At 39.0% G+C, this 23,223-nt stretch overlaps 1 protein-coding gene across 5 annotated transcripts in view; it reads right to left on the bottom strand.

Annotated features, from left to right (window-relative positions):
- LOC125231646 (tyrosine-protein phosphatase Lar) overlaps positions 1–23,223 on the bottom strand; it is a 771,198-nt gene that overhangs the window by 600,744 nt on the left and 147,231 nt on the right. For all 5 annotated transcript variants that reach the window (XM_048137134.1, XM_048137132.1, XM_048137131.1 and 2 more), the window contains exon 3: positions 5,822–5,863. In XM_048137134.1, coding sequence (XP_047993091.1) covers positions 5,822–5,863 — 42 coding nt within the window. The remainder of the gene's footprint in view (positions 1–5,821; positions 5,864–23,223) is intronic.

Consider the following 23,223-nt stretch of genomic DNA (forward strand, 5'->3'; position numbering starts at 1 on the left):
AAGTCTATTGTCAAAGAAGCTGAATGACGGTTACTGTGTTCTGTTAACTATGCTGTTAACAATATGTTTATAAGAAAAAACTTCTACATGAAGTAGAAAAACTCGCCGAGATGTTAATCTTTCCCCTCCTCCCTTCAGTTTTTCATATATTAATTTTCAGTTTTTTTATATATTCAGGAAAACCGTAAAAGCTACAGTTATGATGTTTAGGAGATCTTTGCAGGTAAATAGTTGTAACTCGTAATTTTCAAATTGTGCTCCTATTTATTACGGGACTAATGCTGAAAACGCAAAAAAAATATCTTTTTTATACATTTCGACTGTCATTATACAGCTCATTTCTATGGAACATCCAATTTTTTTTTCGTGGTTTCAGCATTGCACCCTTAATAAAAGTTGTTCATAATGACCTCAAAAGTCACTATGAAAAGTTTGAATGGTCCTTTTTATTTCACCCTGTCGATCTGTAGCTAAGTGCGATTACTAAGAAGTTTCGACGATGGCAGTTGGAGAACCCGAAAAAATCGATAAAATTAATTGTAGTTTAGGAACGTCCTTAAAAGCTCCGACAACGCTGACCAACCAAACACACTGTAACTATAAATCATTAGTATTACTTACACAAATGATGAAACCTAATAAAGAAAATAAAGGCGGCGATCGTTTACCATCAGGCGATACAGCTGCTCATTTGCCTCCTATTTCATGAAAAAACTAAGAAAGCCCAGTTAAAATACGGCGATCATTGTACTGCGATCCGTCTGTGTCATGCTGCCGCGCGAATTTGAGTTCCCGTGTGCGACAAGCGAACAGAGCCGCGCGGGCGGGGCTGCCCGGACGCCGCGCACCTCACCCCCTTGGATTGGTTAGTTTGACAGATCATCTCGCCTTAAGCTGCGATCCTGGGTAATTGGCAAGAGGCCTGAAATACTTTGGCGTCGCTTCTGTCTCTGCAGAAAACCATGACTTATCATATTGCGACACTCCACATTTGCACCAGACAATGTCCAGATTTATAAGCGATAAAAAATGGGCCACCAAGAAGAAGGATGAAAGAAAAGTACATGTGAATGAAATGAGAATGTTGCGATAGATGTGTGGTGCGACAAGGCTGGATAAAATTCGGAATGAGTATATAATAGGAAGCCTGAGAGTAGGTAGCGCCAGTGACAGAGAAGATGATAAGCGATAATAATCGGACTGAAGTCAGCAAGCTCAACTTTTTTAATTATTTATACTTTATTGCACATAAAAAAATAAGAACAAATGGTGGACTTAATGCCTTAAGGCATTCTCCACCAGTCAACCACTGGGTCACTGGGCAGCAGGCATCTGGGTCCACTGGGTTCACTGGGCAGCACGCATCGAGACAGAAAACAATCATCAGATATCACTTTCTACTATTTACAAATGAAAACTATAATCATTAAATACTACAATAGGACAAGGGGATAAACTTACACATATACTTTATAAGATATACTTACATAAACAGCTACTTATATAACTAATACTCGTACCTACATGTACCTACTATGAAACGTTAATCACGAGCTAGTTAAATGCTTACGAACCATGCGCTTGAATAGTATTCAAGCTTATTACGTAGTGGCCGCGTCGTCTGCGTCTTGTCAAGTCTATGTTTGCACTTCATAATGCGAAGTCTACAGGAGGTAACCTGTGACAAACTTTAGTATTAAAGCACTTTATTCGGTCTGAACACTTTATTACTTCACCATGTTGGCGTTGTTCTTATCGCTGAAATAATCTGAAATCACCAGTTTGCGTCTTGTGTCTTAGTATTTAATAACAGTTATTCGAAGCATACTTTTAACTAGGGCAGTTTGGTGAGTAGGTAAAACAGTAGCCTATGTAGAAATTGTAAAGGGCCATACGTACGGCCGCCATTTAACCTAGTGTACTAATATATTCTGTGCTAGTGTACGTTAGGTCCCCACAGAGAACCAGAGCCCTGGTCGCGGCATTAGGTGAGTGGGGGGTGGGCGTAGCTCCCCAACGATGAACCGATTTAGCTTTAGTTTTTTTTTTTTGTTTGAAAGCTGAGTTAGTCGGGAGTGTTCTTAGACTTCTTAGACATGTTTCATGAAAATCGGTCCACTATGCCGGGGTTTTTTTCAAAATTTTAATTTTGTGTTTAGGTTATACTTTCAACTTTCATGTGGCTGCTGCTGGCTGAATGCTGCACCAATAATGCGATGCGAATTGCTACCGACTGCGACTGCTTTTGGACATAAGAAAAATCTGTACAACAACATCTGTGTATGACTATAGGTAAACGAACTGAAATTAACAGTATCACGCACTGTGAGCTTTCAAAACAGTGAGCTTAAAATTGTGTGGTGTCTACTGTTTGTTGCATGTCGAGTACAGGTAAAGTAGGTACCTATATTTACATGTAAAATGGTGCAATAATAGTTATTTGTTTTACAAGGGGGCAAAGTTGTTGTTTAACCGCACGTGCCTATATTGATACCCGAGCAAGCGAAAGATTCCAATATTCAACCGCGAGCGTAGCGAGTGGTTCAAAAAGTGTAATCTTGAGCGTTGCGAGGGTTTCAAGCCACGAAGGTTAAACAAACTTTGTCGCCGAGTGAACCACAAAAATTTTCACCACACCAACACGAAGAAAATACTGACTATAAAACATCAAACTAAATCAAATCTATCAATCTAATCAATATTTATGATTCAAAATCATCATTTACACGTAAATTATACCAGCCAGCTCAAGACATCAAATTAAAATTTGTATGAAATTACTTTGCACTCTTGTGGATAAAATGCAATTTTTATATCTGTTTTCGAATAGCAAAGTAAGCCTTTACCAGTTGGTGTGGTGAAAAGAATATTTACTTACTTACTTACTATCTAAAACCGATTACTTGTGGTCGCGATCCTCAGCATTGAGGGAACGAGGAAGAAGAAGAAAACCGATTAGTAAAAAATGGAGATCCGAAGGTATATTGCCTATAGCATATTTTAAATACATTTTGAATGATCCACCGTTAATTTCCTGTCAGATTCCACGTAGCTTAACAATATCCCTGCAGTCCAATTAGGTAAATGCAAATGTCATCGAAGGTAATTATCAAGGATAATATCAATCAAAGCCTCCGCCCTATTATCGGGCGTAATGCATGCGTAATGGGCTCGGCACGGTTGTATGGACACTTACACTATAGGGTAATTAAAATGGGTATTTTTGTATGTAAATGGGTTTACTCATGGCCATAGACTATCCGAGGCGAAGACACAGCCTGATACAACATTTACTGACTATTGCCGGTAAAACTTAGGTTTTACCAAAACAACGTCGGTAAAAGCCCGAAGTAAACAATACAATATTTCTCACTTCGGGCTTTTACAGTAAGTTGTAGGTACAATACACTAATAAATCATACATACGGAAGAAAATCCAATGCAGATGTCATACACAGCTGGGCAAAGACCTCCCCTCTTTCCCGCCATTTGGTCCCGTCAGATGATAATTGTAAATTTATTTTACATTACCAAAACTGTGCCAAAATTCCTTAATATCTTTCAAGTTACAAGAACCACGTAAATTCAAAATGCACACAGCAAAAAAACTGCAAATATCTTCATGGAAAAAATATTCACTGCAAGTTGCGTGAACAAAAGACTTTTTTCTTCGCAGAGATAAAAGCAACTTGTGGACTAGAGTATTATTGCATTTTGCAAAAAACTCTCTCAAAAGACTCTCGGTGAATACGTAAATGCTGGCGTAAAGGTCGGGACAGACGGACGGCGACCCAATAAAAAGGTTTGCTACCTGATACGTCCCGCATTCCTAGTTCCAACTTTGCAAGTCTTGTGAAAGTACCATATGTTCTGAAATTACAAAAAATTTGGAAGTACGAAAAATACAGATGTCAGTTTTCATTTTTGATAAAGCAAAATAGTACATTACGATACAAGTGCGGAAAAAGGATGTACGAAACGAGTGGCGATAAATTAAAATAGGACCGAAGGGAATGTTTCAAATCGACCCGAGTTACGAATTTCCTTTTCGCACGTGTATCGTACAAAACATGTATTTGTTCAATATCAGGGCCTATTTAAATTCAGTTTAGGTATTTAATTTTAGCATTAAGCCATTGTGATTTTGGCATCGTATTTTTTCAGAATAGCATCTCACAATCAAGAATTATTACATAACGGGTAAACCTTTATAGGTACCATTTTTTTTAAACGCCACGCTTTTTTTGTGGCCACTCAAATGGCTAAACTCCGGACCCACCTGATTCTCGTCTCGTGATGTTTCGTTCTTCACCAGGGGGCGCTGTTCACTAACTTCATAAACGCTTACGATAATATCGTTATCGTAGCTATCTCTATCGATCTTCCGTATTGACGCAACAGAGCCAGATTGCGTTTCGAACGGCGTCTAGCGTCAATGACTGGCTAGGCCGGCTCCGGCTGGTATCACAGAATATATAATAGTATAAGTACAGAAGGCTCACTCCTTTGATATTCACAAAATGCCGCCATTCTAAATTCTTAAACTAGATTCAACAAACAGACGGGACGCGAGCAGCCGACATTGAGTTCTATTGCGCCGCGCGAAGGTCGTCACAACTGAACGGGCTGCGAACTCGCGGCCCCCGGCATGTACTTGTAGCGCGGCGATAGAATCGCGGAGTGAGCCGCCCCTGCTGGTATCAAGTATTTTGAACTTGCACCCGTGTGACCAAGCCCTTACCCCGCTGCACACAGCTCACGGCGCGATTGTTATGATTTTCTCATTACAATGCATATCAAAAGTGCTTTTTAATTCGCCGGCCATTTTCACTGATGAGTTTCAACAGTTGCATTACGCTTAAAGTAATTTAAAATGAGGTCAATACAGTGTACGTACGAAGTGATTTCACACGTAGATGGAGATGAATGTTGCTGTCAGACAGCGATATACATTTATGAATGTTTTCTTTGTTCAGTATATTCTGGAAATACTGCTGATGATACAAAACTCAACATACGGGTTAATGCTGAGGTAAGAAGACGGGGTTGCTTAAGAGAAAACTTATTTTAAGCAGACTGACTTTCCAGTTCTGCCCTTTAGTCGTGACTATAATTATACGTGTCTGACTTAATGGAGCAAATCGTCGTATTTTGTTTGATTATTAGAGCCCATTTAGACTGTACGAGTACGTATACGAGTTTTATTACATTGCGGCGGTATTTGATGGCTGTGCAAAATCGTATGTAATCTCAACAGCCCACAATGTAACTAAAATCGCATGCGAGTTCGCACGCCGTCTAAATCGGGCCTTATCCTCTGTCACTTCACTTGGCAACGGGCACAATGGCGTATCAAAGGTCTCTCTTTCCATTAGCCCTCTCTTCCGAGCTAGCCGAATGCACAAACGCTCACGAAACGCTAACGTAACGATAATATCTCTTTCGTGGCTATCTATCTCCATCGCTCTTGCGTATTGGCGCGTCAGAGCCAGACTACATTTCTGCGGCGTTTCGGTGGCGTTTCTCGTCGCAGAAATGCCATTCGGCTACGAGGCAAGAACTAGTTACGACAACGATATTAGCGTACCCAAGCGATTGTGACATTGATTAGGTAAGTACCTATATAACTACAACTTCAACTGTCGATGAACACAAGCGTAAGTCTCTTTCCAACTTGTCATATTAGACATTGACTTCCGCTTGTAACTTGTAGCTTCGAGAAATGGGCCCGGTCCTTTCTACTTTCTGCAGGCTCGTTGCATTATTTGAAGACAGATTAGAAATAAATAACTACCTATATGTATATCTGCTATGTACTTACATGTGTGTTGTCGGAGCCCATGTCTAGCTCGGGTTCCAAACTCTGCGGACAAAAAAGAGATTCACATTAGCAACAATACACTACGTAGTAATAATGTATATTATAATATGAACAAAAAAAGGTAATATTATAATGAATGAAATAAAACTATGGAAACGGATTAAATCCGCGTATAATTAATTTAAAATTCATCCCGACGTTTAGAACTCTTTACAGCGTTCGTGGTCAACGGGTGACACATTATCCGCGATTTAATCCGTTTCCATAGTTTTATTTCATGAGTAACTATCGCGGTAACCGAAGACAATATTATAATGAATCTCAAATTTAATGCCGCTGGGGCCCATTTCTCAAAAGTAAAGTTACAAGTTACAAGTCTCAAAACTGAAAGTTACAAGTTACCATTTGTAAATTGTAACTTGTAGCTTTGAGAAATGGGCCTCTTAAGCAAGAGACTCAAGATTTAACATTTATAGTCTTTTCGCCCACTGTTGAGCATAGGCCTCTCTTTTAGTACGCCTCTTGTCCCGGTCCTGAGTTAGTATCATCTAGTTGTGACCCGCAATTTTCCGACATTTTATAGTAAGGTATTAACACTTATTTTTAATAACATTCATTTAATATTTACTAAGTAATTTTCGACTAATTTCCCAAACCTGCAGAACTTTATACCTATTATAACTATGTAGAGGAGCTGGGGTGGTTAGAGTAGTGCTACCCCGTCTATTTCACGCAAAATAGGCACAATGGATGTCGACTTGCGGAAAATGCCCAATAAAACTAACTAACTAACTAACCTATTATAACTAGCTTTTGCCCGCGGCTTCGCTCGCGTTAGAAAGAGATTAAAAGTAGCCCATGTCACTCTTCATCACTTCAACTATCTCCACTTAAAAAATCACGTCAATTAGACGCTCCGTTTTGCCGTCAAAGACGGACAAACAAACAGACACACACACTTTCCCATTTTTAATATTAGTATGGATAGTTGCAAGTCCAAATTCCTGAAATACATCAACAATTCTAATTTCAAAAACTCAAAATTCCTCGTATGCCTTCCACTTCTGTATATGTACCGTCAGCAAACGAAAGGGCGCAGCTGTTTTTGCGAACGGTACGGGGAAATGTTTCTCGGAAACGGTGCGATGTAAATTGTTCCGTGAAAGTTTGCGAAGGTTGTATATTAAATTAGGCCGGCGGACTATTCGAGTGTCGCTGTACTGTCCAAGGTACAAGTTAGAGCGATTTCACTTGTAAAATTTCGGAGGGCGCAGTAGTGAACTGAAAACACATGGATCTCAGAACGCTCTCACGAACGGAAAAGAAGGCGAAACGCTGGAACTGGTTTAGTGGGTAAGGCCGTTTCCCCCCTCTTGCCAGGAGACGGGAAAGCAACAGCGAGTCCCACAAAGCTAGCGCAACTGCATTCCCACTCAGTAAAATAAAAAAAATCTGATTTACACATCGAGAAGACAGCAAAAAATCCATGTAGTGTCAACAGTCCGCAATCTAACTAAAAGCACATGCGAATCCGTGCGCCGTGTAAATGGGCCTTTATTTTCAAAGGTAAACAACAAAGTGGAACCTTTGACGACTTCAGCACATGTGAGTCGGAGCCAAATGATGTAACGTGCCGTAAAGTAAAAAAGTGAACCAATTGCCCTTGACAGCATTTGTGTAACAGAAAAAAATATACACTCTAAAAAAAATTTGTTTGCTCCTATCAATATTTTGATCGTCGTAGTCAAGCATCTTGATTCCATACGAGCCTGATAAGATCTTAGACAAATCGAATAAGGTAATTTTGATTGCTCTTACTTTTGCAACGTAACTGAATCGATTAAGATCTTGTTCAATAATTCCATGAAAAATAATTATGTTAACTAAATTACCTTAGTAAGTTCAACTAAGGATTGAATCAACCTATGTTACATAGTTATGCCTAACAAGTTCATAATTGATTCAAGGTGTACAATGGTTAGAAATAACAAAACACCTAAGTTATTAGTTCAATCATACATTCCCTTGTTGTTTTTAGTAATCAGCTTTATTTGAATTATTTAAGATCGTAATTGTAGTAATTAACTTAACGTCAACTAAGAGGAAACTGCTCTTAGTTGGTCTTCATTTTTTAGAGTGTATGAGCATAAGAGCGCGTTCTTTTTTTTATTCGTAATTTTATGGTGTAGATGTGACTAAACGCGACCGTAAGTACCTAGCCTACTAGGTAGCTTCAAGCGCTTGTGCCTTGCACCACTCACGGAGAATGGACCCAGTTTTTCTTGCCAAACTAAGAGCTCGCTCTCGCAATTCGATTATTCACGTCATGTGTAGTGCGTGCTGTTTCTATGACTGCCTCTCATAGACCACCCTCATTCGGACTACGCTTCTCGGACAGATGTGGGGCCTAATTTCAGAACATAAAGACGAGGGCAAAGTATGTGCTGATTTTTGAGGCAAATACCCATTATTCGTAAAAATACTCGTGTCTGATAAACGTCAGTCCATCGTACAATATACAAATATACATTACGAATGGGAGACTTTTATGAACAGAATAACAAGCCCTTAAAGGCAACTTCCTAACAATGATTCAAGGACCTAACTTTTATTGTTGGGAGTCTTTTTCGATTGGGATAGGTACTAAGTTGGTATAGATCGTTTTTATATTGCGAGTTCTGAGATTGCGGCATTCACTGATGAAATCATTAAGACTAAAAATCCCCTATATTTTACAATTAAAACTCACTATATGTCACTTCTTACCGTCGCTTGATCCAGCCTCAATGGAAGGTAGCAATTTCCGAGGCTTTATCAGTTTTATCACCGTTTTACATTTCCTACTCACTACATAGCCGCCTTTTATTGAGGCCGAGTTGGGGGAAGTATGAAAAGATATTTATTTTCGAGTCATCATCACGCATGACCCGTCTACCCAAATGATCTGTGCTGCTACATGCGATTCCATCCACTTCGCTTTAGCGCCGCGGAATCGAGTTAGTATGTTTTGTTTCCAATTTATCGGCGCGATCCGTATTTGGCTTTGTAGTAACTTAACTTGTATCTACTGGAGCAACGGCAGAAATTCTCTAACACCTTTTAAACGACGAAAAACTACTAGAAACAAAATTCAATTTTGGAGATTCAAATTCAAAATCTAATAAATTTCTAGCTACTCACTCAAAACACATACTATAAAATACCAATACCATCTTACCACGTTTAAAAAACCCTTACAATATAAATCATTTAGAAAAAAAAAAGACTTTCCTTTCTTCTTCCAAAGTGCAGGACACTTTGTTAGGAGATGTTTACAAAAATAACGGTCCTGATTCGAATTTTGAATTTTTGATATACTATTACGTCAAAATTAGTTTTAAATACGTATCGTATGTTAATGTTAATGTCAAAAGTAACGTTCCTAAACTGTTTATAAAAATAGTCATTGATAAACTTAAGCATCCTGTGATTCCTGCACTGCTAGAAATGTGAGCAAATCTTTGCAATCATATCAATTTCCTTCAAGAACGCACCAGACAACTCCTCAATTGTATTATAAAGCCACTACCACACGTTCGACTTTGTCCAAGCCATTATTCAGCTGTATAATCCGCACAAAGCTGCCACGGGGCGAACAAACAATTTGCAAGGCATACACTCACGTACGAATATCTTCGTGTACCTGGATGCTGCCAGAGAAACTGAAAATGATTTTAACGGCAAATTTGGCTTACCTTCTTCATTGAAGCAGATTCTATTTGGAACGAGACTTGTAGACTGAAATCTATATTTTATACATATCTTAAAACGAGCATTTTTTGTACATACTACTAGCAGGTATACCGGCGGACGGCGATCTATCTAGGTAACAGCTCTAACGATTTCGCTAAAATTTGCTGTTTTCGGGGCTAAAAATTCGATCCAGCTTAGTCTTTGGCCCCGGGAAACGCGCATTTTCGAGTTTCTAAACTCCGAGCTAAGCTTGGTCGTCCAGGTACTAGATATTATACATTATACACGAAAGAAAAAGGGACCAAGTACATCGGTTCAACTTGTTTAGTATTATTTTGCTAAGTAATTTGATTAGTTTTTATAAAAAATATGTGAAAATGGTGACAAACTGTTGGGAGATAAAATAAACAGCAGTCTATTTTAAAGCGGCGAACTCGCAACCAATAAAGACTAAAATATACAGTTTTTTAATAAAAGCTTTATTAAAGATGCGTCAACAATGTCCGTTGGGTTGCGAGCGAAATAAATTGGAAGTACGTATGACTCATTCACTCGTTCATTCATTCTTTGGCTAAAGAATACTTACGTAAAAATGTTTTTTTTTTAAACGCGATAAAATGGGTATATTTATATTTTCGTTTTTTTTTGTGGTATAATTATGTACCTCTCTCATCTATTTTTAAAAGTGACAAAGAGCATGACAGGCGACGAAACTACGATAATTTCTGCACTTTAAGCAAGAACGATTTAATACTGGACTGACAAAGCCCATACAAAAAAGCGTACCCCTGAAATGTATGGGCCTTTTAGGCTTAAAACTAGATGGCGCTGTTCGCAGCCTGAAAGTGGCCAAAATCATATTTTCCCCGAATATTTTTGCCTGTTTTTATGTTTTATAAGAACAAATGACATAGATATTTCTTTATTTTAAAATCATGATATCACGTCAATACATATTTTGAAAAATAAATAAATTTGTAGGCATCATCAGTGTAGTTATGATAGTATTTAATAGATGACGCTAAAAAATCGAGGTACGATTCTTACGCCGTGGCTTGCGTGGGCGACGGTCCCGCGATGGTCGCGCGACGGCGATGCGACGCATACGAAATCAAACCTTATCGATATGGAAGTATGAGACGCAACGGCGACGGTCGCGCGACGGTCGCGCGACCGGCGCCCACGCAAGACACGGCGTTAGTATAAATTATGTAAATCCTATATAAATAATCCTTACTTTTTAAGGCATTATTTCAACCGGCACCAAAAACTAAAAACTTTCTTCCAGCCAGTCTTTCCACAAAAACAAATGCGCATCAAATCGCCCACGTCTCACGTTCCATTTATGAATATCCGCCGGCCGAGATTCCAAAATCAAAATTTCATCGAACGCTCTGCGCCCGATCAATTTCACGCCACTTCGAGCCTTATGATGAAGTCATAAAAGGTAATTTAATGTGAGCCGGGGAATTTCCGAAGTGTTCGTAATAATGGCGTTATGCTAAATTCATTCAGCATATTGATTTTGCGTACAAAAGGGCTTAAGTGCCTTGTATTTTGTATTAAGTTACGTCTTTTTCACAGCGTAGATGGTTACAGCTCAAGTTGGGCGCCAAATGTGCGATTTATTCAAGTCATAGGAACGGCTGCACAAACATAACAAGTGATTTAGAGCGGAGCGAGTAACTGTATAGCTTTGTTCCTTTAGTGAATGTTAACGTTAAAATGTCCATTGTGACGATATCTCAGAAATATGGAGTTTAATTCTATGTGATGTCTATTAAATGACAGCCGAATATATTTGCAGGCGTATTTTTTGTAATTCAAATGTAAAAATTAGTAAAAGAGAACGATTTTAGAGATGATATTAAACCAAAAAAAGTTTAAATTTATGTATTAGATTAGAAATTATAATAAATTAAAAAAAAATCTTAGAAATCTTTAAGCTATGCGAGGCACCTAATTAATAAATTAATGTATTCTTAACAAACTAAGATGAAAGAAATTACATGATTTCAGTATTAAGTTTATTACATTTTGCTCATTAAGTCGCTGGCCGTGAGAAATAATAATAAAAACTTTCATAAAACCCGTTATACACTTTTTCATTAAGACAGTTATTACTTTAAGGCATAGTTCACACTTTGTCGCAACAAAGAAATTCCGAAGTTTACAATCTGTACTTAGGGATCGATTTTTGAATTTCGAACGCACGAATTCGCCGTTTGAAAGTCTGTGGAAAACGACGTTATGAGGGCTTTCCTGTTAAAAATAGTGAAATCGCAACCGAGCGCTTGATCATACCGTGTGTGGTATCAAATTAAAGGGCTTTGCGAGTAGTTTATAAATATATATCACATTATAGGACTTTTTCTACTTGATCTAACAAAATATGAGAAAATGTCCAAAAGTGGTAATAATTGTACCGGTGAAGGCTCGTTTTCAAAAAATTGGCAAAAATCAATAATAGCAATTTATGATCACTAAGGCATAACAGCAATTTAAGTAAACGTTACAGATTAATTTAGTACAAAACTTACTTCGATGTGATGTTGATTTTCAAAGAAATTGTCACTTAATTTTAGGTAATTTCTGAAAAAAATTGAATTCGCCTTAGGCTAGTTTACTCTTTTTCAAAAACTTAAAATAAAAATCTAGTCTGAAATGATTGTGGTACAGGATATACGAATTATAAATTTACCCGTTTTAATATTCAAAATTGTCCAAATTTTACAAATAAGATCGACTGATTCAGCTCTATACGTGCGTTTTTCTAAACGTGCATTAGAGAAAAATTCATAATTAATTTAGTGAGTTAGTTTTCAAAAATCCAGTCTTATAAAAATCAAGATAATAAGATGCTCTAACTGGAACTTGATTTAAATAAATCTATTGGATAACGGAAAGTGTAGTATTTCACCGACTAAAACTATCAATTTTACATTCTTTTGACGTTTTTTTTGAAAGCAGCCTTATGATATTTTTGAAAAAGGGCGGCTAGAAATTTTTAAATCGCTAGTAGTAGAGATATTATTGAACGAATTTCACGAAATCGAATGGCCGAGATTCAAAAATCGGCCCCCTACTCAGATTAAAAAAAAATAGGTATATACCTATTTAATGCGAATCGTACGCGTTATACAAAAAAATGGAACCCCTTAATTGCCACAGGAGTGACACTGAAACCTAAGCAATTTCATGTGCTCTGCCTACCCTGTTTGGAAACAAGAGTGAGTTTATATATGTTTGTAATGCAGAGGAAAGAATATCAGCCAAATTATCATAACTAAATAAATAAATGTTATAGGACATTGTTACACAGATTGACTGAGCCCCACGGTAAGCTCAAGAAGGCTTGTATTGTGGGTACTCAGACAACGATATACATAATATACAAATTCTTATATACATAGAAAACTGGGGTTCAAAAGTTCGACAGATGGCAGTTTATGCATAATTTAGTTGATAGTTAATAATTTAGTTGTCTGAGTACACAAGCCCTCTTTAGCTTACCGTGGGACTCAGTCAATCTGTACAAGAATGTCTAATATTTAATTATTTATTTTTTGACAGTAATTCTCTATATACTCGATCCTCTTTGTTTCAAGTTAAGCGCCAAGTTGTATAAAAATGTGTTCCCTCGTGTAAACCTACCTTTACGTCCCTAATGAAAACACAAGAAATGAAAACATAGGTATTTAGTAAAGCTTTGCACACACTAAGCTGGTTAGAGTAATCCGATCTAGACAGGAGGCTAGGGTCTGTTTAATGCATAATTACTGGGGTCAACGGACTTTCAGACTATTTTGTAATTACAGAATACTATTAGACTCATATTATTAATGTGAAAATTTATATATTTAGTTTAGTAATTTTAATTAATTACAAACGGGACTTAGTCACGTAAAACTATGTTTTTAAAACCAACCTCAGACGTTTCCATAGACGGCAAAATTAAGATTAGGCTATCATATTAAGCGAATTCGACCTTAATAATTAAAATTTTGAAAAAACCCCCGACCGCGACATAGTGGACCGATTTTCATGAAACGTGGCTAAGAACACTCCCGACTAACTCAGCTTTCAAACAAAAAAAACTAAATCGAAATCGGTTCACCCGTTCGGGAGCTACGGTGCCACAGACAGACACACACACAGACAGACAGACAGACAGACAGACAGACAGACAGACAGACACGTCAAACTTATAACACCCCTTCGTTTTTGCGTCGGGGGTTAAAAATACAAACAAACAATAAATTTATGTATTTTCCAAATCTACATTACATAGAGCTTCTTAGAACAAACCGTAGCCCTCACACTAGGTCTAGCCTGTAAAATTGTCACGGTTTTTGAGATATTGGTCATTTAATTTACAAAACCTAAAGAATAAAAGTTAAAAAAGAGTGTTATCTTGGGTCGGGTCGCTTAATATGATATTTTAAAAAAAATCAAATTAAAAAAATATTTTCTATGAGAAAATAGTTTAATTTGACCTTAGATCCTGTACGGCAACGTCATCTCTCTCCTCTAAATCACATGTGTTGATTCAGTTAGGAAATCGAACTAGTTTCGTTTTTACCTCAGAGATGGCGGGGAGGGGGGCACCAAGCTTTCGGTAATTGTGTCATATGCTTGAAAAAATCGGGACTACCTCTACATTCCTAATGACGTTTGTTCGAAAATCACTTGGCCTAACTCATTTGGCCGAATTATGAAATGCCTAACGCTCTTTTGGCCTAACGATCATTTGGCATAATTTAAATTTTGCCCCAAAAATGACATTACCCAGAACCGATTCGCTGTTAGAAAGATAGGTTTAGGTTAGGTTAGAACCGTGACCTCACACAAATCCGAATCGCTTCTAAAAAAGTGGGTTTTAACGGCGTTAGGCGAAACAATATTAGGACATTTAAATTAGGCCAAATGATCATTATGCCAAAAAATATTAGGCGATCTAAAAATCAAAGAAAAAACTTTAGGAATCTAGATATACATCCAAACAATCGACCCTTGCTTTCGTGTACCGATGGCCGAGTGGTTGAGGCAACCGTCCAGTTAACGGAGTACGCTGGTTCGAATCCAGCTTGGAACACTTGAAGGCATTGGTAATTTTTTCTTTGTGTATGACATTTATGTAATGTTTATAGTATAGTAATATAACTTACCTTATTTTTATTGAATAAATAAGCAAATAAAGTAAATAATAAGTACAAACAAAAATCCACAGCACAGGCTTCGTCAAATATAGTATCTATGTCATGTCAAGTAGGTTATTAACATATATATATATAAAAAGGAACACAATTATAATAGTAGTAGTGAGACTACTTAAAACATACAAATTAAAATAATATTTTCTATGAGAAAATAGTTTAGTTTGATCTAAGATGATATTTTTTTATTTATTTTGACGTTGGTTTACAGGACGCCCTATATAATCCGACAAAGATCGTTTTCGTTCCAAAGTAATAATTGACGGATCAAAATGGCATAACTAATGAAACGTCAACTCGGGCTGTCACAGTTGAGTCGAATCGCTCTTGAAATGAAAATGTTAGAAAATTCATTAAATGAAGTTAAATGAAAGTTTTTACAATGTTTCAAAATCATGGCCGAATCAAGGTTGTTGTAGGGTCACTGGTTTTACGAAAGCGACTGCCATCTGGCCTTCCAACCCGAAGGGTAACTAGGCCTTATTGGAATTAGTCCGGTTTCCTCACGATGTTTTCCTTCACCGAAACTACTGGCAAATATCAAATGACATTTGGCAAAATCTTGGGATTAGTTGTCAATGCGGACCCCAGGCTGCCGTGGCAAATGCCGGGATAACGCAAGGAGGAGAATAATGTTGTTGTAGGGTCACTTGATTCGTAATATATAATATATATAAACACAAATAGCAATAAAAACAGTAACTTCCATAACTCACGAGAAACCTGAAATGAATTTATAAAATAAATACATATAAATGGCCTGTGTGGTGACGGGTTAAGAATTTCATCACCCCCTTTCTTCCCGTGGGTGTCGTAGAAGGCGACTATGGGATATGGGTTAAGATTGTGGCGTAGGCGAGAGGCTGGCAACCACTGCAATGTCACAGTTTCGTTTTCTTTCAGCCCCTTATTTGCCAAGAGTGGCACTGAAGCTTTAGTAGTTTCACGTGCTCTGCCTACCCCTTTATGGGATACAGGCGTGATTGTATGTTGTTGTACATATAAATATTATAGGACATTACACAGATTGACTGAGTCCCACGGTAAGCCCAAGAAGGCTTGTGTTGTGGGTACTCAGACAACGATATATATAATATACAAATACTTATATACAATAGAAATCATCCATGACTCAGGAACAAATATCTGTGCTCATCACACAAATAAATACCCTTACCGGGATTCGAACCCGAAACCGCGGCTTAGCAGGCACGGTCACTACGCGCTAGGCCAGACCGGTCGTCAACCCTTAAAAAATAATGTACCTCTAATAATGTGTTAAATGCCTTTAATAAATTGAACTATGAACTGCTTTGTACGAAGAATTACTTTATACTGCCGCACTGAGAGAAATTTGCATTGTGAATTTAACAAGTTCGACTTGTTGCGGTTTATCCGTTTGAATCAGCCAAACGTATGGTTAAAACAATATGTGTCAGGTTGTTTTTATAAAATCGACTTGTTGATTCAAATGACAAGTAGCTCGTTATTTGAACCAAAGAGCACGTAGGCGCTATTTCAACCAAAAAACTTGTTGAACGAACATGAAAACTGGTTGTATTTTCTCTCAGTGCGATTAGGCTAAGATGGCGTCATTAGACTTATGTGTAAAAATCTATTTAAAACACTACATCAAGAAATATTTTCAAAAAATATCAAAAGTTACTTGTAGACGTAATATTTTCTACTTAGAAATAAGAACCGAATGACATCCACGGAAATACCCCGGCCGGTATACCGAAGCGAGCGACATCGAAAATGTCACTTGAGTTTAATGCAGTGTAAACTTGCATATAAATACCGCGCTAAGCCGAAACCGATGCACAGACCATGGTAATCCTAGATGTTCTCGATTTTATACTTAAGTTAATATTTATTTCAGGTTTTCTAATACTACTTACATTGATTGTATGTAAACATAGAAATATATACAACTAAGACTAATAAAATACTATAAGATAAGTAATATAAGTGCTGCTGGTATGGCTGCGGAGAGTGCGGAGTATGCAGCGAACCAGAAACACTCGAAGTACTCTGTCTTGGAGCCAACGTATGATTTTATACCAGTTGCGGTGGAGACTGCAGGGCCTTGGGGTGCAGAGGCTAAGAAGTTTATGTGGGAATTGGGTCGGCGGCTTATTAGAGAAAGGGGTTGCGATCCTTGTTCCGGATCGTACCTTTTTTTTTTTGTTGTCGCAGGGGTAAATGCATTTACGCATCTCACCCCCGGGCTTTGGAAGCCCGTTGGGGATGGGGTGGTATGTGGGACTCGCCCCTCCCTTAGCTCTCTCTGCTAGTCAGAGAGAGGGGAGGAGAATACCCACTAACTTCCCCTGCGGCGTTACCCTCACTGCCGTTATAGGGGAGCACCATGAGTTCAAAAATATTCTACCACGATGCTCCCCTAAAAAATACTCCCTAAGTCGTCACTATTTGTTATGGTGCCCAGAAGGCTGGCAGCGTTACAGACTTAATCTCTGACTGAAGTACCTGCCAGCTCTCTGGTTACCAGAGGCATCCACGAGGCGCTGGGATATCTCTTTAAACAGAGATTTGGCGCTGGGCCCCCACGGTCCTAGAGTTTCGACGCTTAAGTTATTCTTCGTCCTATTTTGATAAAGTTTGTTATTTTTGAAGAACAAACAATCACGCATATCCTTACTAATATTATAAATGAGAAAGTGTGTGTGTCTGTTTGTTTGTCCGTCTTCCACGGCAAAACGGAGCGATGAATTGACGTTATTTTTAAGTGGAGATAGCTGAAGGGCTGGAGAGTGATTGATATAGGTTACTTTTTGTCTCTTTCTAACCCCCACTCCCCTAAAATGGGGGAGGGTACGGTGGAAGTTTGTATGGATCATTCCGCAATTTTCAAATTAAGCGCGAGCGAGGCCGCGGACAAAAGAATAACTGTATAAAAAATGAGACACAAAACAGAAACCATCAGTTGCCGCATCTAGTACAAAACGGTCTGCGGCGCACGTGTTCCTCAAACTCAAGCAATACAGGATGAGTTTAAATTATAATTTTAAATGAGCTCTGGTCACGTACGGAATACGGAACTCGATCGGAATCCGAGAATCAAAGGGTGTGCGAACTTCGCCTTTGTTAAGTTAGGCCGTGTTCGACGGCTGCCAATTCTGATTTATCGAGCGAATAACATTTTGATCACAATTCATCATTTTCATCATCATCATCATCACCATTTTCCTGTCCTTATCCCAGTAATTGGGGTCGGCGCAGCATATCTTTCTCTTCCATACCTCTATCGCTCGTCATCTCATAATTCACTTGTTTCCGTTTCATATCATCTTTCGTACAGTCTATCCATCATTTCCTTGGTTCTCTTTTCCCGTTAATTCCTACAACATTAATTTTGTACTTAAAACTTATTCATGCCCATACCATGATAATCGATTCACTGCTTTTACTTTTTCTACTATCGGTGCAACTTTCAGGCTTCATGACATATAGGTACTCATTCTTTATCTTATCCATTCAATTTGATAAAAAAAGCGCTGGTGGCCTAGCGGTAAGAGCGGGCGACTTTTGATCCGGAGGTCGCGGGTTCGAACCAGGCTCGTACAAATGAGTTTTTCTGAACTTATTTGTCATGAATGTCATTTCATATTTGCCAGTTGCTTTTCGGTGAAGGAAAATATCGTGAGGAAATCGGTCTAATTCCAATAAGGCATAGTTACCCTTCGGGTTGGAAGGTCAGATGGCAGTCGCTTTCGTAAAACTAGTGCCTATGCCAAATCTTGGGATTAGTTCTCAAAGCGGACCCCAGGCTCCCATGATCCGTGGCAAATGCCGGGATAACGCAAGGCGGATGATGATGATGATTTAATTTGATCAAAGTTGAATTTAAATTTTTAATTATAATTATTCATGTACAGCTTTCATATACACTATGTAACATAATTGCCGAAGATAAATCCTACGGCTTATACATACAATCCTTCTATATAGTACCTTTAATTTTCATGGTGTTTATTTAAAAAAAAGGAAGTGGTATTCGTAACCGCTATTCGATACCGGTTATGCTCTTAAATGGATCACCAGCATTAATGTTACATCCTGTATACCATACCATAGACCAAGCAAACATACCTACCTAATATACTTTTGCACACAATAAATACTTTTGGACTTTTTTTTATAAATTTATTTTATATATTTACTCAAGGCCACAGACTAGCCGAAGCAAAGACGTTTAAATACCTACAAAATTCTTACAAAGAAACGAGCCGCACGTGCGCGGCGTCCGGTGATAGGGTTACCAATGGATCCAAACGAATTAATACTCACATAAAATGTTATACTATTAATACTATTACATTCAAGTCTTGTGTACTTTCTAGGTATATATACTGTATTTATATATTTTTGTTCAAGTTCCAACATCACAAGCCTTATTGAACTTTTCCGTGGGACTTAATCAGTAGTAGATCTGAGTGAGAATGTCTTATGGTATTTATTTTATTCAATATGTCTATTTAACTAAGTATTATTAGCCATTCCACACGCGGAAATCGCTTTAAAAACCTCGCGACGTAAAGTAACAATAGAAAGTGCGAACGTGCATTCCGTGAGAACGCGCGCAACCCCTGAGTAGGCCGCGAACTCGCGGCCGCCAGGATGTACTTGTAGCGCGGCGATAGAATCGCGGAGTGAGCCGCCCTTGGTTATAGACGAGTACTTCGGAGTGCCTGGGACCTCGCCGTATAGCAAGGCGATCAAGGCCACAGACTAGCAAAACGAAGCAAAGACGTGGCCTACGATAGCTCGCCCAGGTGCCTGTTCACCATTGATTTGAAGGTAGCTGGGTTAGGTTATAGACGAGTACTTCGGAGTGCCTGGGACCTCGCCGTATAGCAAGGCGACGGCGACAGAGGGGTTTTAATGGGTAAACCAGGACTCATCAGCCTAGGGAGTCCCACATAACCATCCCAGGCCCGTCCCCGCGCCTGGGTGGTATGCGTAATGCATTACACAATACAATACAATACTCTTTATTGCACACCTTGATAAAATACAACAATACAAAACAAGGAAGCAACACAAACAAAGGTAAACAACAGGCGGTCTTATCGCTAAAGAGCGATTTCTTCCAGACAACCTTAAGGCAATGCAGGGTTGCGTAATGCATTTCCTCTCTAAAAAAAAAAGGTTATATGAGCAGGGAAATGTGGACTGGACTTTTGGGACTGGACAGACAGTCACGCAAGTCATCATCCTCCTTTCGTTATCCCGGCATTTGCCACGGCTGATGGCAGCCTAGGGTCGCTTTGACAACTAATCCCAAGATTTGGCGTAGGCACTAGTTTTACAAAAGCGACTGCCATCTGACCTTCCAACCCTAAGGATAACTAGGCCTTATTGGTATTAGCTCGGTTTCCTCACGATGGACAGACAGTCACGTAAGTAATCCATACTAATATTATATATGGGAAAGTGTGTGTGTCTGTTTGTTTGTCCGCCTTTCACGGCAAAACGGACCGGTGAATTGTCGTGATTTTTGAAGTGGAGATAGTTGAAGGGATGGAGAGTGACATAGGCTACTTTTTGTCTCTTTCTAACGCGAGCGAAGCCGCGGGCAATAGCTAGTATAAACATATAGGTATTTCATGTAACTATTAACCATCGTCAATAGTTTTTTGATTCTGTAAATGTGTTAAATACTGTAAAGAAGATAAGGTTTACCAACTGTCAAATTGCTTACAGTGGTCACTAGCAACAGTAAACACAAATAACAGAAATACACGTCCCTCCTAACGCAATTCCGCCATGTTGGTTACCGAGCAACCGCTCGCTTCATCTTGTGCGGTGGAAATAAACTAGTCTCACTGCCGTTTCAACTAGAATTAGTGCGTTTTCACATTATCCGATCCGATATCGGATGTAGGAAGGATTTCAAAGGAAGCAAAGTGCGAGTTGGACTCGCCCACCGAGGGTTCCGTAATCTCAAGTTTCTCAGATAACTCTAAAAGACTTTTTAATTTAAAAAAAAGTTGCGGACATAAAATGCGGCTCGATCCTATTAAATGTGACTTCCAAAATAAAGTAAATGTGACTTTTGTACCAAAAAGGTACAAAAGGAACCCTAAAAATCAAAGATGGCGACGTAAATATATGGGATATCGGTCCGACATCCGATCCGATATCGGATCAGAGGGTTTACCATGACGTACTAAAGACGTTCAGTTTAGGTTGAGAGAAAGGGACACAGCTATAGCAGTCACATAGCTCCGTCCCTCTCTCTCAACCTAAACTGAACGGCTTTAGCACGTCATGGTAAGGTGGTAATGTGAAAAAATAATGTGAAAACGCACTTAAGGTGACGTCTGAATGGCTACCTACAGACAGCACCGTTGCTGTTGCAATGTTGTCAGTATTGACATGTGCGGCAGCAATCATGCACCTCTGCTTGGTTACCTCACACTCAGCGCTTATCAAGAACGCGACCAGTCGACCTGTTAAACTATCTCACTCACACAAGCGTGGTACGCGTTCGCCTTACACGAGCTTAGACTGTGTGCGTAGGAACGCGTTTCCTTCATATATTTGATCGCCAGTGTCCGAGGTGTGTCGCTAGTGTCCGAGGTGTGTCGCTAGTGTCCGAGGTGTGTCGCTAGTGTCCGCAAAGTGCCGCTACATTGCCTCGGAATCGCTGGTATTAAGCCCTTGCCAAGCTTAGGGCGACCTTCAAGGAAAGAACGTACACCCATTTTAAAGGCCGGCAACGCACCGCCAATCCTTTTCGGTGTTTCAAATGCCTCCTATATCACAAAAAAACCAAACAGGCTGTCTTTCTACGTGTAACGAAATAGCTTAGGGTGCCAGAGTGACGATTTCCAAGTGCCTGTTTTATTTTGATCTCCTGAAACATTCGTGCGACACTTAGTCCGCGATATACGTAGGACCGTTACTAAGTCTGTGTGGTCCCTTATGATTAATTTGATCGAATTATATCAGTTTCAAAAGGATAAAACTTAAATCGAAATCTTAGCTCTTTGTATAAATTTACCGTAACTTACCGGTAAATGCGGTAAATACCGGTATACCGGTAAATAGGGTAGATATCGAACTTGCGACAATTTCACGGGTTTATTACACCCGCGGGCTCACTCCTAAGTGTCCTGTAAGCTACTTTTTAATTTACGGGAGCAAGTTTACGCTGCACTCCGCCGATGGCGCCTTAATACCTGCTAATTTACGGTATTCTTCGCAAGCACATAGTTCTTTACTTAATTTCTACCTGACATACTAAATTACAACTCGTCATTAGTAATGGTTCCATTGGTGCCTTATGTCATTAAGTTCACGTTTTGTTTTGTTTGTTTCGTTACAACCCTCTGTGTAATAAATATGAAACAAAAACGCAATTAAGTAGTTGTTAGTTAGTTGTATTGGGCATTTTCCGCAAGTCGACATCCATTGTGCCTATTTTGCGTGAAGTAATTAAGTATATTTTGTTGTATTTATTTTTCTTTTTATGTTACATATAGGGTTTTTAATAAACCACGAAGCGCTGGTAGCCCAGCGGTAAGTACGTGCGACTTTCGTTCCGGAGGTCGCGGGTTCGAACCCCGGCTCGCACCAATGAGTTTTCGGAGTTTATGTGCGAAATGTCATTTGATATTTGCGCGTCGCTTTTCGGTGAAGGAAAACATCGTGAGGAAACCGGACTAATTCCAATAAGGTCTAGTTTACCCTTCGGTATCTAACAACGGCCCTCAAAGTAACCAAACCCGGGACGTCAGATTTCAGAAAGTGAAGTGTAGGGTTCGCAGTGATATCATATCAGATACGCAACTTGGAGATGTATTCAATACTAAGAATATACGTTGTATTGTATACATTGACGCTAAAGTGCGTTTTCGCATTATACGATCCGACATCGGATGTCGGACCGATATCCCATATATTTACGCTGCCATCTTTGATTTTTTTCCTTCGAAATCCTTCCTACATCAGATATCGGATCGGATAATGTGAAAACGCACTTAGGGTTTCCCCAAACATATCGACAAGGAAACGGCCCGTACAGTCAACCAATTGGAACCCTAGGCCACTCTCTACAACCATGTCAAAATGACAAGCAGCAAGAGATTTTCTTACTAGTACAATCTGATCACGATGACATAGTTCTACAGTGGCGTAGGGTTCCAATTGGTTGACTGTACGCATGTTCATACTAAAGACCTATTTTTAGTCGGCGAAAGACGTATCGGCATCAATATATTTGGGGTAGACCCTTATAAGTGACTAGCTTTTTCCCGCGGCTGCGCCCGCGTACTAATCTAATCTTATTTTCCAATACAAACTTTGTAGGTACCCCCATTAGCCTCTTAGGAGGTAAATTTTGAAAAATCCGTTCTTAGTGCTCCTTATAAGGGACCTACGTGCCAAAGGAATCTCTAGGACCAGCGGCTTTGGCTGTGTGTTGAT

This window comes from Leguminivora glycinivorella, chromosome 12 (assembly GCF_023078275.1).
Source record: "Leguminivora glycinivorella isolate SPB_JAAS2020 chromosome 12, LegGlyc_1.1, whole genome shotgun sequence".
NCBI classification, from domain to species: domain Eukaryota; kingdom Metazoa; phylum Arthropoda; class Insecta; order Lepidoptera; family Tortricidae; genus Leguminivora; species Leguminivora glycinivorella.